The sequence below is a fragment of the Microtus oregoni genome, unplaced genomic scaffold, assembly GCF_018167655.1.
Source record: "Microtus oregoni isolate MIOR12 unplaced genomic scaffold, Mior012 000045F_ref0000178, whole genome shotgun sequence".
Classification (NCBI taxonomy): domain Eukaryota; kingdom Metazoa; phylum Chordata; class Mammalia; order Rodentia; family Cricetidae; genus Microtus; species Microtus oregoni.
The window spans coordinates 3,751,987-3,770,087 of record NW_024543219.1 but is presented as its reverse complement, the minus strand read 5'-3'; the positions used below and the strand labels follow the sequence as shown (position 1 = coordinate 3,770,087).

At 48.2% G+C, this 18,101-nt stretch overlaps 1 protein-coding gene across 1 annotated transcript in view; it reads right to left on the bottom strand.

Moving 5' to 3' along the window:
* Cryl1 (crystallin lambda 1) overlaps window positions 1-17,857 on the bottom strand; it is a 99,001-nt gene extending 81,144 nt beyond the window's left edge. The window contains exons 1-2 of the mRNA XM_041634061.1: window positions 17,739-17,857; window positions 9,199-9,306 (exon numbers count right to left, since the gene is read on the bottom strand). Coding sequence (XP_041489995.1) covers window positions 9,199-9,306; window positions 17,739-17,779 — 149 coding nt within the window. The 5' untranslated portion in view covers window positions 17,780-17,857. The remainder of the gene's footprint in view (window positions 1-9,198; window positions 9,307-17,738) is intronic.
* Between the last annotated feature and the right edge of the window lie 244 nt (window positions 17,858-18,101).

The window sequence follows — 18,101 nt, the reverse complement described above, 5'->3', positions numbered from 1 at the left end:
CCGCCTGCTCTTAAGATGATGAGATAACAGACTTGGGGACATGTATTTTGTCACACTGAAACTAACTCCATGGTGGGGTGTGGCTATAACCAACAGTTCATTCTGCTTCCTGCCTTAGTCCCCTGGCATGGGAGAGTCCAATGAAAGTATCGTCTTAGCCAGGTGTAGTGAATCTATGATCCTGCCACTTGGAAAGGCTGAGGCAGGAGGAACATGGGTGTATGAAACCAGACTGGACCACATAGAGAGATTCTGCCAAAGAAAAAAAGGAGAGTTAGGAGAGGGAGCCAGTGCCATGCCGTGTAACCTGTACAGTCACACCGGGCATGCTGTTTGAATGCGGAGCCCACAATCTCACAAACTATGCTACCAGCACTGCTCACATGGCATGAACCACTGAGCGGGCAGGGCACACACATGACCACATGCAGCTGCACAGGCACCACCTGGGCCCCCAAGTTATACCACAGATTTTTTTACCAGCAAGTCAAACACCTTTTAGTTCATTTTACATCACAGGTTTCACCTTTTGAAGAGGACATACATCAAAATGGTGTGCGTTTATAGAGTCCCACGTGATGTTCCAATACGGGTACACATTGTCTAACCGCCAAATCACAGCACATAGCCATCCCGCATTTTGCAAACATTCAAAATCTCTCCTAGGTTTGTGAAAAATATAGCTTGTATAGCACATGGGACACTTGGTCGTCACTGCTCATCCTGCCCCTGCCCTTCCTCTCCCTCTTCCCCAGCCTCAGGTAACCACCATTCTACTCTCAACACGTAAGTAAGGTCACATGTGACATTCCTTTCTGCAATCATTTTTGTCTTCAAGCCTCTGATGTCCTTGATCCCAAAGCCAGCAGGGGCACACCACAGGGGATCTAGCCAGGTCTGTGGAAATGAGGGGGCCACACACTGCAAGACCGTATCTCAGGAAGAGGGTGGCAGACAGGGCTCACACAGGGGTCAAGCTTTCCCTGGGCAGTCCAGAGGGAGCCTGGGAAGTGGGCTCTCCATGTTAGATGCTGTCTGAAAGCGGTACAGCTAAGGATCGGATTCCTCGACATCTCATATATGGATGGCCAAACCTATGCCAAGGCTGCGTGGGTAAGGAGCAGCAGGCATTCTTTTCCACCAACAGAGGGGCACATGGCATCTGCGTGTGTCCTCGTAATCTTCAGGGCACCCTGTGGCCTTGCTTTTCTATAACTGGATGCAGCTAGCCTTGCTGTACCTTGCTAGCACAAGGCTGGAGTGGAAGCCCTGAGGAGAGCAGGGGCAGCTCTGAGAGCAAGGGAGTCTCACGGCATCGGGGCTGTGACCTGGTTTAGTTTCGGTTTCTTCTCTCCGAAAACTATCATTTTGATTTTAGTTTTATGTAGAAAGAAAGTACCTTCTGTTGCTGGAAATTAGGGGGGGAAAGATGTGTCAAAATACACAAATAAGCTTCCATATTATCTTTAAGCAAAGGGTTTCCATGTGGTGATGAATCTACACTGTCAGCTTGACAGAATTTAGAATCACCCCATCGCACACCTCTGGGCAGGTCTGCGAAGGTGTGTCCAGAAAAGCTTAACTGAGGAGAGAAGACCCAACTTTGGGCACTGCCATCCCATGGGCTGGAGGCCCAGACTGAAGGAGAAAGCAAGATGGTCGGTGGAATAATCTCTCCTCGCTTCCTGACTGGGACCCAAGGTGGCCAAATGCCTCATACCCCTGCCGCCATGCCTCCCATCATGCTATACTGTATCTTTTCTTTGTGAGACAGGGTTTCTCTGTGTAGCTCTAGCTGTCCTGGAACTCGCTTCATAGCCCAGACTGACCTCGAACTCAGAGACCCTCCTGCCTCTGCCTCTGCCTCTGCCTCCTGCCTCCTGCCTCCTGCCTCCTGCCTCTGCCTCTGCCTCCTGCCTCCTGCCTCTGCCTCTGCCTCTGCCTCTGCCTCCCGGGTGCTAGGATTACAGCTATGCAGCAGCCACCACCTCCTGGCTATGTATCCTTTCTTAAACTGTAAAGCAAATAAACCCTCCCTGCTGATGTTGATTTTTCAAGTATTTTGCCCAGCAACAAGAAAGAGATACACTAATCCTTTTCAGAAAACAACCCTGAGGTGGCCATGGGTCAGACAGTGTATGGGTCTCTCTCCTGGCACAGGTGGAAATGGGCACCAGTAGTAGATTGTCACCACATGGGAACTGGATTTTTTATGCAGGCCTCCCTATTTGTCTAATGCTGACTTTGAACTCAGGATCCTCCTGTCTCAACCTCCTGAGCACTAGAGAACACAGCATACGCCACCACGTTCAATTTGGGCCTTCATTCTCTTCTCGTTGTTTTCTTCTCTATTTTAATGGCCTCAAAATTCCATGACAGAGTTTTTTCTTTTCCTTTTTTTTATTTTTTGGTCAAGCTGTTTCCATTAAAATGTACTTGTCTGTAACAGTACTCTAACACACTTTTGCATGGTTGACCTGATAATGTGCTAGCAATGGCTGCAATACACCAATTTACCACTAGATGTCAGACTGACATCAAGATGCAGAAAAAAAGCACTTGCGTGCCAACCCTGGGGTGTAGGCCCAGCACTTGGAAAGCAAGAGGTGGAGGATCAGAAGTTCATTATCATCACTCTCAGGTACACAGCAAGTCTGAGGCCTGCTTGGGACACGACAGACTGTCTCAAAACCTAAAATCTCAGAAGGGAAAAAGAATGTAAACTATTATCACTGTAACGTAAGGGTGTTTAAAAAAACTGTAAAAAAAAAATCCTTTTTATTTAACATTTATTTACTCATTCGTGGGGGGAGGTCCACGTGAAGGCCAGGTGTCGGGTACCCTTCTCTTACTCTGCCTTATTCCAGGCAGGATCTAGAGTTCACATTTTCAGCAAGGCTGGCAGGTCCCCGCAATTCTGTCTCGAGACTACCTTGGCACTAAGGCAGCAGGCATAGTCAAGACCACATTCTTGGTGTTCGGTCTATGAGTTAGGATCCAAAGCTAGGCTGTCAGGACTGCAGCAAGCACTCCATCTCTCTGTCCCCAGACTGTCCTGGACTTGTTACATATACCAGGATAACCTCAAACTCAGAGATCTACCCTCCTCTACCTCACAATGCTGGGATTAAAGGTGAGCACCACCAGGCCCGGCCCAAGTGATGCCATTCTTGAGCCCACATCTTCAGTACCGCCTAAGCCTGCACAGCCCTGTCCTGCCATCAGCATGCTCATATCCAAGCGCCCTGGCCTCAGAAGGTTCAGGAATAGTGATCACCTGGTGCCCGCTGTCTAGAGCCAGCCGTGACATTCAGACTCCTGCCCGAGTTTTCACACGCAGCTGCTGCAAACAGGTCAACCCAGGCTACCTCTGTTTGAGCAGAAAAAACAAGCAAAGGAAGTGAAGCAATCGCCTAACCTGTCACGATGGCAGCCAAGTAAGAGCAGAAGCTGTGAACACCCAGATAACTGGGGTGGATTGACCCAACTGAATCCACAACCCGACTGTGGACCTTAAAGCACCAGGCTCAGGTTACTCCTGGGCCTGCACCCTGTGCGTCCTTCTGTGACGAGACTGCATCCGCCACGCCACCTGCTCATACTTTATTTTGTATTCCTCACAAACATTAGATATATTATCCCTCCATGAATACATCTATGATGTCTTACATTTATTCTTTCTTAAAACACATAAACTATATATATAGTTATATATATATAAAGTATACTTTATACTATATTTACACTTGTTATACTCTCTGATAATAGATTTTATGTTTTCCACGTGTAGCCAACGTATAGAAATATAGTAATTTTTTCCTTCCACATGATGCTTTCTCTGCTTCCTTGGGATCTGACCTCCACAGCCTATGCTGCACCGTCTCCTTTCCACTCCCTCACACACGGTACGCTAGAACTACCCACCCTCGGGTGCGCTCGCCACACTCCTCTCACTGAGCCATCTCCCTTACCTGGCGTGGCACCTTAGGCTCTGCCAGCATACGGTGAACATGGGCTCCAGACACCGACACAAAAGCGAGGGGCTGTGTTCTGTACAACACATTTGTTTACAGAACACCCATGGATGACATGGATTGGGGCAGGGAGAGTTCTCCTGGCAGCACGAGGCCACCAGTCCCCAAGCCTCCAAGTCATTGGTGGTTGCTGACTGCAGAAGCCTAGCCAGGGAAGGCATACTAGTCCCCACGTGTCCTGTCCCGGTCCCTGGGCCAGCCATCTTAGTGGGGCTGCATCTCTTCTGTGCCTAGCGGTTGGCACTGGGTCGTGCCAGGAAGTCACAGTGGACAACTGTGGACATTTTGATGCACTGTGCCTTCCAGGCTTCTGCTGAGTCACTGCTAATATTGCCCCACTGGCCAGTGCACATGTCCTGGCCCAAGTCCAAGATCAGAGTAGAAAGTCACCTTGTGCTGGGATGATGCTCACATCTGTAATGCCTGGGCCGGCCGGGCTGACACGTGCATGTAATTCCTGGGCTTAGGAGGTCAAGCCCACCCTGGGCTACACAATGAGACTCTGCCTCAAAACAAAACAAAAACTACACTGCAAAGGGACCAACAAGGATGCTCGCCTCACAGGCATGAACCCCCAAATCCAATCCCTAGTACTGCAAAACAAGAAAAAAAATGTGTGGAGGTATCAACAGGCAGGCAATAATTTATGGCCGTTTTGTGGCCCACTATGCTAGCGAGTGGTTTGTGTTGTTGTTTTATTTTGTTTTGTGACAGTGACTCCTGATCCTCTTGCCTCCACCTCCTGGGTGCTAGGATGCCAGGCACAGACCACCACACCTCACCCACTATTCCAGCTGCTCTGGCCTACCAGGTGTGGGAAAACTAAACATAAATCCCCAAGCAGGAAAACAGACAAATCCAGAGGAATCCGGGTGGGAATCGGGGTGGGAAGACAGCTTAGTATGAGGTTCAGGCCAGGCCAGAAAGGAGGCTGGCAAGGGTAAAAACAAGTGATCGGGTCACCCCCAGGGCATGAGTTCAGAAACAGCGTCAGCGGTCAGGAGCCAGAGGACAGGGCCTTGCTTCAGAGATCACCTCAGCAGTTTATTAACTCCTGATCTGTATAAAAAGCTGAGACGCTGGCAGAGGGAATTGAGTCCCGGTGACCACAGAGAGTAGAAAAGGGCCGATGAGAAATGGAGATGTCACCCAAAGACAGTGATCACAGATGAAAACAGCATGCTCATACCTCAGTGGGGGTGAGAACTTGGAGAAATTCAACAAGCTGCAAATTCTAAGAAATAAACACACGCCGATCTACAGGCAGTGTTGGCACTCGGCTGAGTGGGTTTCAGCTGCTCTTCATAAAGTGCTCTGAACGCCCTTCGCTCTGAAGACCTTGAGAGCTAGCACTACTGAGCTCGGAGCAGAGCAAGGGTGAAGTAGGGAGGCACGGGCAAGGCCTCTCCCCTTAGACGGTAACAAGTTCCCCACTGTGCCTCCCTCCCTGCTAGGAAAAGATTAGTCTTAAATGACATGTTTTCCCCAGGTACTCAGATCTCCTTGTCACATGGCATGAGTTATAATTTATTTAATGTCTTGTTGTTTTATTTTTTTGAGCCAGGATCTCATTCTGTGGGCCATACTAACCTGGAATTTACCACAATCCTCCTGCCTGAGCTCTTCTAATTCTAGGATTACAGATGTGAGCCACTCACTATGCCTAGCTTCTAATGTCTTAATATTAAAAAAAAAATGTCAACTTCTCGTATTCTCCATTTGTTTTACACTTTCCAAATCAATGTGCGCTAGTTCTGCTATTTAAGATTAGTTACCAAGAAAGGGAGTGCACACCTGGGATCTCAGTGCTTTGTGAGAAGAGGCAGGAAGGTTGTAAATTCCAGAATAAACAGATACCATCTCTGAAAACACAGAGGGGCCCGGAGCTCAAGGACACTGGCCTAGGCTCAATCTAACATACAAGGGATTTCTAAGACTGTCAGAGAGAGAGAGAGAGAGAGAGAGAGAGAGAGAGAGAGAGAGAGAGAGAAAACGCTGCTACTTGAAGAGGCCAGAAGGGGGCTGTGTGCCCCTGAGCTAGACTGACACGCAGTTATCCGCTGCATGAGATGGGCCTGTCAACACAGGTGTTCTTAAAGAGCAGCAGGTGCTCTAACCACTGGGCCAGCTCACCAGGGTGTTTCCTGCTAGTGCTCCAACCACTGGGCCAGCTCACCAGGGTGTTTCCTGCTAGTGCTCCAACCACTGGGCCAGCTCACCAGGGTGTTTCCTGCTACTGCTCTAACCACTGGGCCACTTGGGAGCCTTGCTGTCCCTGACTGGGACTGGCTGCTCCCCGACCGCTGTTCACTGCCTGAGGCCACATGGCCTACTGCCACTGCTCAGCAACCTGTGCCAGTCCCTGCCTAGGACTGGCTGCTCTCAGGACCAGCTGCCCTCTGCCACCCCTCGGTGACCTGCAGCGTTTCTTCTGCTGCAGCCACAGGGGATCCTGCAGCATCTTAATTAATCCATTACACTGGGCTATAAGATGAGTCATAGGTCCTACTGAAAAACCTATTCTTCAGCCCTGAGGCAAGACCTGTCGTCTGTAGTGACCAGCACAGAGCTCGGGTGACACTGATAAATGCAGATCACTGAAAACAAAACGCACAGCTCAAACCTAATGGTGCCCTCCCCCTAGAGCAGCGGGCACTCACCACAAAACTGGCAGGTAAATGCCAGGGGCCACAAAAGCCTTTGCTCCATCATTTTCACAGCAGCGCTCCCTGTGTGTTGGCTTCCAGCAGTTTGGGCCCTTTGAAGCCAACAGTAACACTAGGACAGTTCTGAAGCTAATGTCACTCCGCTCCAGGGCCACCAACCACAAATGCAATCACCAGAAAGCCAGGGACAAGTCTCTGCTGGCTGAAAAGCTGTCCCCATCCAAGGATACAACACCAAGGCTTGTAACCACCCCACCAGGGGAGGAGATATTATTTCTCCACTCAGCAATTAGACTTTGACACAACAGATCTCCAAAAGTTAAAATTTCCCTGGGAACCTCATGCTGAGGAAAGGAAAAGGCTGAAGCCTGGAGCCAGCTCAAAGAGGAACTGACTTGGGATTCCGCTAGCTCATCAGGCCACCAGAAGCTAGGTGACAAAGTTCGGTGATGGGCGGGACCACACCTCGACCAGGACTTCTCAGTTATGTATAACACTTACCCTCGTTTAAACCTAAGCCTTATGTTAGGATCCCCAAAAAAAGACTTGGGGGTCACTAGACTTTTTATTTGTTCTTCTTCCCCATATGGCCACACTGACCAAATCTCCTTCCTCTGCTTTCCACTGTAACTTGTGTCTGTAATTGATGTGTCAGGATGCATTACTAAGCCTAGCTTGTGGGGCAGTCAGAGCCCAGGCTTTGACGCTAAAACCTCTGGTAATGACACTTTGACCAGCTACTGTTTCCAAAGCAAGGTCTGCAAAGCCCTTACGTAAACTAGTCAGGTGGGACAAAGCGCTGCTGTTCCTCCCGTCTTCGGGAACGGCGTCCTCAGGTGCAGCCAACTGCGGGTGGAAATAATAATCAGGAAACTGTTTCTCATCTGCATGGAACATGCGTAGACTGCTTTCTTGCCATTGTCCCTAACAATGCAGCACAGCTACTTCTGCAGCATGGGGACTGCATTGGGAATAACAAGCCACCTAGAGATGGTGGAAAGGACACGGGATGAGTGGGCTCAACATAGATGCTATGCCACATTCCTATGAGCAACTTGGGCATCTATAGATTCTGGTGAGGGTGTCCAATCAATATACTTCTACTAATGTATTTAAATATTCCCTGATGACTTCTAATCCCAGAAATATGAGAGGCCAGAATTTCTGAAGAGTCACTTTACAAAATCTATAGGTAGGATTCTGAGTTGGAATAATTATCATGCACCAGGGAGTAACCGCAAATGAAAAACTTTTAGGTTCACCTGTTAGCTGGAAACATGCTTTTAATGGGAAGAAGTCAAGAAATTAGGTCTACTTAATGGTAGAGCACATGCTTACACATACAAAGCCTTGGATTCAATCCTCAGCACAGAAGAGCATTTACAGATAGCAGAAAATCATGGAAAAGTCATATGCCATCAGCAGGTCAAAAACAAGACGGTATCATTACACACATACTATGGCTCCCTAATGCCGTCAGGGATACAGAGCGCCAGAAACTCTGATTTACTGCTGGTGAGGGTGCAAAACAGTACAGCCACTTTGGAAGTTAGTGCAATGACTCTTTATAAAACCGAATGTATTTTTGCCATTGAATCCAGGAAGTCATGATCTTCAGTATTTATGCAAAGGAACTGAAACATGTCTGCTCTAATCTGCACATGAACGTCTATAGCATCTCTATTCACAATTTGTAAAACTTGGAAGCAACCAAGGTACTCTTCAGAAGAGAAAAGGATAGTCCAGGCAATGGACTATTGGTCGGGGTTCAGTGTGGTGTGTCATTAATACATGAAGGAAGCTTAAGGGCACATTGCTAAATGAAAGATTCCAACGGGAAAGAGCTACAAACTAGCTTGAAAAAGACCAATTATGGAGACAGTGAAAACATCAGTGGTTGCCAGGGACTGGGGAAAGATATAGGAACAGGCAGAGAACAGAGCATTTTTCGGGTCGTAGAACAAGTTGGCATGGTCCTATAACAGTGGACACACACGAGGGGGCAACCCACAGAATTCACGATACCAGGACAGAATCCTAATGACAATGATGGATCAAGGCAGTTTCATCTCCTGTGGGAGAGGAATGTTGAAGGTTGGGAAACAATGAATTCTGGGAAGTTTGAGGCATAGGAGAAATCGCTATACCTGCCTCTCAATTTTGCTGTGAGTCTAAAACATCTCTAAAAGCTTAAGGCGAGTGCTGCCAGCATCAGCGTCACCCTGAGGAGCTGTAAATAGGGACTGAGGCTGATATTCACGTTGGGCTCTTCCACCCCTCCCTCACTTGCCAAGGTAAAGGCCCTCTTCATCAAGGGAACCCCTTCACTGCTAGATTCACGCTCTCTTCCAGGGAACCTTAAACCTGGCCTTGGTTGTCTCAGAGTAGCTGCAGAGCTGCCCCTATGGGACAGATAGTCACAGCCCTGATGAGTGAGACAGATGGAGAGAAACAGGGCCATCTGATTACCTCCAGATGTGTGAGCAAGCAGGGCCTACCTGATGACTTCCAGGGCGTTTGTTATCTGCTGCTGCTCAATGTCATAGAGTTTCACCTTGAAGCCTCCACTGGCAAACAGCAGAGCCCAGCTCCGACCAATGAGTCCACTGGGGAGAAAATTAAATAAAAAAAAAAAGATTCAAGTCATTTATTGATCTAATCACTTTTCATGTCTCAGATAAAGCACTATAAAAATGATACAACATCCCATTCTTATAACATTTAACAAATATCTGAAAGTTGGCACAGCCTTTATGTTGGATTGTGTGGCACACAACACCTAGAAGGACTGAAAGGGAAAATGTGTCACCTCTGCAACACTGCCCCTTTTACTTGAGCATCTATGTTGATACCGTCTGGGGACCACAGAAGCCCTCACTCATGAATACTGAGGGACAAGTGCACTTTCCCTGCCCGCCCTCTGCCCCCAGCCAATGATGCCCACTTTCACTACATCCAGCATGGTACAGGGGGCCAACACCATTAGACACTCTTCGGGTCCCCCTCTGCTAGTCTCTGCAATGCTCTAGACAGAAGATGCTACCAGTTCCTCTTCCATGCTTGAGGAAAGGACGGGGACAAGGGACGAACCCCTGGCCGCTTGTCCTATGACGAGGAGATGAAGCCAAGAGGTCCGACTCAGGGGCCTTACTCTTAGTTTCAGGGTTTGTTTGTTTTTATAAAGAAGAGTAAGAATTTTTATCAAAAATATTTTTAATATAGACTCCAAGAATGTGGTTAAGGGAAAGAAAGGCAGGACTAGAGAGATGGTTCAGCAGTTAAGAGCACTGGCTGCTCTTCCAGAAGACCTGGGTTCAATTCCCAGCATCCACATGGAAACTCACAACTGTCTATAACTCCAGTTCTAGGAGATCTGATAACGTCACACCAATGTGCATAAAATAAAAGTTAAATAATTTTTTAAAAAGGGTTAAAATGTTAAACAGAGAGAAAAAGGCATTAAGAAAGACACACCAGCCGGGCGGTGGTGGCGCACGCCTTTAATCCCAGCACTCGAGAGGCAGAGGCAGGCGGATCTCTCTGAGTTCGAGGCCAGCCTGGTCTACAAGAGCTAGTTCCAGGACAGGAACCAAAAGCTACGGAGAAACCCTGTCTCGAAAAATCAAAAAAAAAAAAAAAAAGAAAGAAAGAAAGACACACCAAAGAGCATGTGTGTGAGCTTCTCTAAGAAAACCCCCAAGATCTAACTGTTGTTTCCCTTGCTTCCAGACAAGGTCTCCTGAAACAGCCCAGGCTGGCCAGGGAGCTAAGGAAACCTTGAACTCCTGATTTTCCTGCCGCACCTCTGGAGTGCTGGGACTCCAGGCTTTTGTGTGAAGAGCAAACCTACAGCCTCCCCCATGCTAGGCCGCACTTTACCAGATAAGCTATGACCTGGGCGAGTCTTTGCCCTATGTCCCATCCACCCCTCCAGACTTACTGAAAGTCAAAGGACAAAAAGTCACCATTTCCAAAGGACTAAAAACAAAGTTATAAAACACAGCTGAGCCAGGCGGTAGTGGTACACGCCTTTAATTCCAGCACTCAGGAGGTGGAGGCAGGTAGGCAGGTGGATCTCTGTGAGTTCGAGGCCAGCCTGGTCTACAAGAGCTAGTTCCAGGACAGGCTCCAAAGCTACAGAGAAATCCTGTCTTGAAAAAAAAAAAAAGAAAGAAAGAAAGAAAGAAAGAAAGAAAGAAAGAAAAAGAAAAAAACATAGCTGGGTGCTATATATATATATATATATATATATATATATATATATATCTGCTATCCCAGAATTTGGGGGTCAAGATGAGAGAGTCTTAAGTTAAGGGCCAGCATGGGCTACATGGTAAGTTATGTATCCAAAAAAGAAAGTCCAGAACACATCTAAGGTCCAAATCGGCTTCTAATCCCACTCTTCAATCAATGGAAGCAGAACACCTTGGAGAAATGAATATTTCTAGGACTGAGCACACAAAATAAAGATGACCCTAGAGCAGTCTGCAACACAGAAAGCCAGGAAGAGCTAAGTAAGGTAGGTGCTTGCCTGAGCCAGCACGTCGAAAGGACACATAGAACCGTTAGGGAGAGTGCTCAGGGACCAAGACAATGATGTTACATAGCAAGGAATCAACAAAAGCACCCTGTGAAAGAATCCCAATGGTTCATGCAGCCACACCACCCTCGGGGACACGCTGTGATGGCTATTCTGGGTCGTCAACTTGACTACATCTGAAATGCCTAACACCCTGGCAGCTGAGTGCACCTCTGAGGGGATTTCCTTAACTGAATCTTTTGAATTGGGAACGCTTTAATCCAGAATTTAGAGGTGGGAGGAGCCACCTTTAATGTGGGTCACAGCTTCTGCAGGCAGCCCACATAAAGGACACGAAAGCAGGAAGCTCTCGTTCTTCGCCTGCTTGCCCTCTCTCTCACTTGCTGGGAGTAGGGTCTACTTCTTTGGGATTCCGGCGTATACTGACGACCTCATAAACTGAACAGCCACTAGATTCTTGGATGTTCCATTGGGAGACAGCCATTGCTGAACTAGCTGTACCACAGTCTGTAAGTCGCTCGAATAAATTATATAAATGATGGATAAAATATATATATTCATTCTATCAGATCTGAACCCTGACTAATCCACCCTCCATCCACACCCTAAATGCAACTTATGCAGAACCACTCTCAAAAGTATAGAAAAGAAAGAAACGGGAGCAACTCAGCCGCAGAGAAGCAAGGCAAACAGGACCTTAGCCAAGTTGCTCAAGGTTACTATCAATCGTGGTGAGTCAACCAACAGTTCACTCCCAGGATGTGCCGTGATGAGAATGACCCTTGACCTCTCAACCCTTCCCCCACTGTCTGTCTAATCAGGCAAAGTATTAGAAGAACGAACAGAATTCAACCTCTTGCCTGCTGTTCTTCAAAACTGTCTAGGTCACCACGAACAAGGAAAGTTTAAAAAACTGTCACAAGCTAGAGGTGTTGATACCAAAACAGTGAATGAAGTGGCCCTCTGCATCTGTGAGGGATTAGCCCCAGGGCCTTCCTCCCATGTCCCAGTAGGTGGCCATGTTCCTTACCTAAAATGGCATAACATTTGCACAGAACCTATACCCATTATCCCATATCTACAGATCCTGCCTTGATCATTCGTAAATGACTTACACAAAGAAAGTGCCATTGTACATGACCGCATAGTACACTGTTTACGGCAGTGGTTCTCAGCCTTCCTACTACTGTGACCCTTTAACACAGTTCCTCACATTGTGGTGACCCCCAACCATAAAGTTATTTCATTGCTACTTCAGAACTGTAACTTTGCTACTCTTATAAATCATAATGTAAATATCTGTGTTTTCCAATGGTCTTAGGCAAGCACTGTGAAAGGGTCATTCAACCCCAAAGGAGTTGAGAACTCCTGGTTTAGAGAACAGCCACAGAAAGAAGTCAGGTTTGTTTGTTTTTTTTTTCAATTATTTTCAGTCCAGGTTTGGTTAAATCTGCAGATGTGGAGCCCATGGACACAGACGTGTGAAGCTGGTCTCCCCTAGGGCTGATTCTAAGCAAACACGGTTGTTGAGCATCTCCTATGTGCAGGCAGGCATGGCGTGGCTGAGAGTGCCTAACGCAAATGACAAGTCCAAGGAAGACCTGGCTTCTGTCTGAACCCCAAGGCCCGTGAGGTTCAGCAGACGGTAACCAGGTCTTTCTGGTGCACCTCAGCCCGCAGATACAGTTTCGGCTCTGTGCAGGGAAGTGGAGAGGGCAGCGCTCATCAGCACCTTGACTTTGTTTGCGCTTGACAGGATGAACTCCTGCACTCTGGGAACCTTTGTAATCTTGGCACATTGTAGAGCTTGGTAAGTGTTAGTTGTTGACAGCAAAAAAAAGCTGACGTGCTAATGACAAACTCCAGATAAAGGTCAGCGGTGCTTCCTGGGGCTAACCCAAGCGCAATGGCAGCTGGCTGGAGCGATGCAGAGCGCCAGCTGTATGCCAGGCGCCACTCCAGCTCTGATCAGAAGGAGCTGACAGGGGGCAGGAGACAGCCAGCTAACGGAAGTGCTGGGAAAGAGGAAGTAGCAGGAAGAAGGGCTTTGAGTAGGGAGTGCAGACTGGGAGGCAGAGGAAATCCGAAAGCACCACCGGGGCCTATCTCACCAGGGAAGTGCAGGTGAGGGAAGCTGCCAGGAAGAAGTATCCCTGGCAGAGCTGAAGTGTGTTTGCAGGTCCAGGAGAACAGGTGACAGCACTAGCGTGGAGGTGGCAGGAAAGAGCGGCCAAGGATGAAGGCAGAGCAGGGGGTCGGAGGGGTGGTCTCATGGCATACACAGTGCCTCAGAGGCCATGGTAGGGTTTAGGTTTTTAATCTGGGTGTGATGGGTAGCCAATGAAAAGCTTCAGCTTACCGATGTGAAGTGACTGGTTTTAAAAGTTTAAAAGGAGCTCTCTGGAGCTGGGAACGGTGGTGCATACCAGTGCTCAGGAGGCTGGGCCAAGTGAGATTTGAGTTTAAAGCTATTCTGCGCTATACTGCAAGATGCTGCAACACACAGAGAGACGCACAAACACACGCTATACCTCAAGATGCTAGGCAGCAGCAGCAACTGTAGCTTCCAGTCAGCCCTGCGATCGCTAAGGAAACTAACACTTCCCAGTGTGCCTTGGCACTAGACTGGGATGTGGAGATGGGTGGTTGGATTTAGGCATTTTCCACTCCTTGTAGACTAACCTTAAGATGTGTTTATCCACACGGCCCCATCACAAGTCAGACAAGAAATGTCTGCACTTGGGTAAACATGGGAGTAAGGAGTACAAAACTCCAGAGGCTGCTTCAAGAAGTGGTGATAGAGTGGACCAGGACGGAAGCAAAGGGTGAAGAAGAGTGGTCGGCTGGGTTCTAGATTCATATCTTCTTCAGACATAACTGCTGCTGGTCCATATGATGGGGGGGATCAAGGATGATGCCAAATTATATTCCAAGAACAAGAAAGAGTGAGACATCCCTATTGATGAAGACGCTAGGAGAGTCAATCAGAAGTGCAGGGAAGCCAATTTTTTTTTTTTTTTTTTTTTGGTTTTTCGAGACAGGGTTTCTCTGTGGCTTTGGAGCCTGTCCTGGAACTGGAACTAGCTCTGTAGACCAGGCTGGTCTCGAACTCACAGAGATTCGCCTGCCTCTGCCTCCCGAGTGCTGGGATTAAAGGCGTGCGCCACCATCGCCCGGCGGAAGCCAATTTTTTTAAGCGGGAAGCCAATGTTAAAGCGGTATGGATCTAGCACATAACTGGTTATGAACTGGGTTCCTAGTCAAAGCCGGGCCTCAGATGTCAATATGGGCGCTTGCAAGAAGGAGACTGATAAGATTGCCAAGGGAGTGAAGGTTGATACAGAAGTCAAAGGGTTGGGCTTTGGGACAGTCCAGCTTTTTGCTTTTGAGATAGGGTCTCACCAGATAGCCCTGGCTGGCCTGGAACTCATTATATAACCAGGAGGATGCTCCACCTCTAGTGGAAAAGTGCAGTGCTGGTCAGGTAACCCAAGCAAGTACAAGTGGTTGCATACAGGACTGCCCACCTGAGTTCAATCCTAGATCCCGCAAAGTGGCAAGAGAAAACTAACTGCTGAGAATTGTCCTTTGACCTCCACACATGCTCTGAAGCACACATGCACATGAGCAAGTGCAATGATGGGGGGGGAAGAGATGATAGACAGATAACAGATATATAGATGATGGATGGATGGGTGGATGGGTGGGTGGGTAGACAGACAGATGGCAACCAAATGAGAAGGTGTGAAGGGGGCTGAGAAACCAAGGAGAAGATAGCACTGCCCCCCATCTGTGTTCACCTGATAGGGTTCAGATTTGGACTGAGACTCAGTCACTGGGTTTAGCTGGATAAATAGGGATGTGGATGAAGGTGAGCACAGTCTAGGGTGTCGGTGTCAAGAAAAGCCTGCCTCTGGATATTAGCTACCAGTCTCTCAGGAACAGAAGGAATAAGTGGGCGTGCTAATATATTTGGCAGTTTCTCAACTGTGGGAGTTTTGACTCCATGTTCTGTGATATCAAAATCTTCTATACTTAATATGTGTTATATTTTATATACAAAATTTTTAATCAAACTCTTAGGGCTCTAGATGTGCAGTGATCAGTTTGATCAATATGGTAGACTTTAGCCATGTGCAACTATTAAAATTTAAACTACAGTCAAGTAAATGTTAAAGTTCAGTCAATGAGCAGAACTGAACACAGTTCAAGAACTCAGTGTCCACATTGTCACAATGGCTACCAGGATAGGCAGCATGGTTGGACAGAGGTCTTTCCATGCCCACAGGTCAGACACTGGGAGACCCTGCATCCTTTGGAACATGCTGACTTCTCCTGGTCATTACTCCCTAAACAATAAGCAACCGTTTACATAGCATTCATACTATATTACTTACTAAGGTCCTGCACCAGATGGGGTAAAAATGACTTCGGGAATAGCTCAGCAAGGAACTTACCCAATATTTGCAGGGCCCAGTCCAGTCCCCAGTCCTGAAGGAAAATGAAAGGAGGAGGGAGAGAGGGTAAGGAAGAGGGGAGCAGGCCAAAGAGGGGGCCAGGGTGTAAAGGCACTTGCTATGCAAACCTAGCAACCTAATCTGAGTTTGATCCCCAGGTCCCACATAAGAGCATGACCTCTACTCATTCTCTCTCTCTCTCTCTCTCTCTCTCACACACACACACACACACACACACACTAATAAAAAAATAATTACTTTTAAACTTGTATAACTGCTTTAAAAAAAAAAAAAACAGTGAACCCCAGCCAGGTCTATTTTGCTGCTGTTTTTGTTTGGGACTCTTGTCCAAGTTGGCCTGGAACTTGATGCTCATGTCTCCGCCTCCTTGGGATTACAGGTGTGCAGGTGTGCGGCCTTGCCAACCTCTCCATCCAGGTTTAAGGAACTGATTTACATCCTGGGCACAACCTGTTAAATGGATGTTCCCTGGAATCACCTACGGGGCCCTGAAAGACAGAGATGGAGAGTGACAGAGAAGACAGAAATAAAGTTAATAGAGACAAGATACACAGTAGAAGGCTAGTAATAGATACTATACAGACAGATGGATGATTGACTGATCGCTGGATAGACAGATGGGAAAGAGGGGTGGGGAAGGGTGAGGGGAGGCCACTTCGTGTTCATAAGGGTGTTGTAAGCAAAAGACAGACAGAACTTTCTCATTAGAAGTCAGCATAACATCCAATGACCCCAGGTCATCCTGTGGTCCTTAAGATGTCCCAAGCCCCCTCCTTCTAAGTTCCCTGACCATGAGTTCAGATAACTGATTGCTAGTAACTCCTCCACCTGATACACCTGTTAGGTGCAGGTGGAACACGATTTAACTCCCAACACGAGATCCAAACAACCCTGGCCCTTGACCCTGGTGCCTATCACAGAAGGTGAGGCAGCACAATTCACCACAGGGCAAAGGGCACTTTTTATATTTCCCTGACCATTCAACCACAGGCATCCACCGGGAAGGACAAAGGTGCAGGTAATTCCACAGTTCTGTGAGAGGAAAAAATGGTCGGAGGCATCCTGACACTTTCCTCCCAACGGTTCCAAAGGAAAACCCCTGAACTTGAGACCGGTCTGCAGACAGGGCAACGGGTGAGCAAAAGCATAAATGGGGACATGAAACCACTTCTCAAATAGCTATCAACCTATGAGTTCCTACGTTGCTACATATTGACAGAATTGGAGACTGCTAGCCAATAAAAAGTACACATAAACGCCCCCTCCTTACTGAAAAAAAAATAGCAATGAAGGAAAAAAGGGAGGCATGAGCACAGAGATCAGTATGGATGAACTTGGGCTGTAAAGTGACTCGGCCTCCTGCCATGAGACACACATACACAAAAGCAAGGAAAGCCAGGTGTCTCGTCAAGGGTTCTGCCCCCAAAGGCTTTCCAGCCTAGCCCCACGGTGCATATGAACCTTCCTAACAACCCAGGCCAATCTCTATCAATTACTATCATCGTGGGTAAATCACTTATCTGTGTTCTTAATAAAAATAAGGGCACCGTTTTCAAGCTGGGAGTGGAGGCACTCCAGTAATGGGAGGTAGAGGCAGGAGAATTAGGAGTTCAAGTAGCCTCAGCTACTTAGAGATTTTGAGGCCAGCCTGAGCTACACTGAGACTCCCGTCTCAAAACATTAGAACACAGTCTTCGCAGGATCATATTCGGTTAGTACCTGATGTCAGGCACCTCTGAATAGCCCTGCAACACTGAGCCTGCACTGACAAAGGTGGAAACCTCGAGGTGACCCACACCGACTTGAGGAACACATTAGCTCTCCTCAGGGCTCCACCAAGCCACAGCCGCCACTGCGTCTCCTGCCAGGCCAGCTCCGGAGCGCAAGTGCGAAGCGCGTGGAAGAGCGAGGTACAGCCTGATGCCCACCCGAGGCACCCACGGCCGCCCGCGCGAGGCCCCAGGTTCCGGACGCTGCCAGGGCGCCAACCATTGCAGCGCAGCGCCTCTGAGACTTTTACCTGCCCACGATCACCACCCCGCCCGCTGCGGGGGACGCCATGGCAGATCCGGGCCTGGCGGCACAGCTGAACAACCAGAAGGAGAAAACGGAGCAGGCCGGCTATGAACCGGAATGGGGTTGGGCGCCAGGGTGGGCCCGGGCTCCAGCGTGGGCGTGCCCGAGCCTCGTGCAGCCGTACCCATTGGCTGCCAAGCTCCGGGGCGGGGCCAAGGCGCAGGAGGGCGGAGCCTGCGACTAGGCTCTGGGTTGTTCAATCTAGCATTGAGAACTGGGGAACTTGGATGAAACCGGGAAGACCGGACACTTCTAAGCTGAGCAATTTTTACTTTTTCTTTTTTAACAGGAAACCGTTAAAACAGTG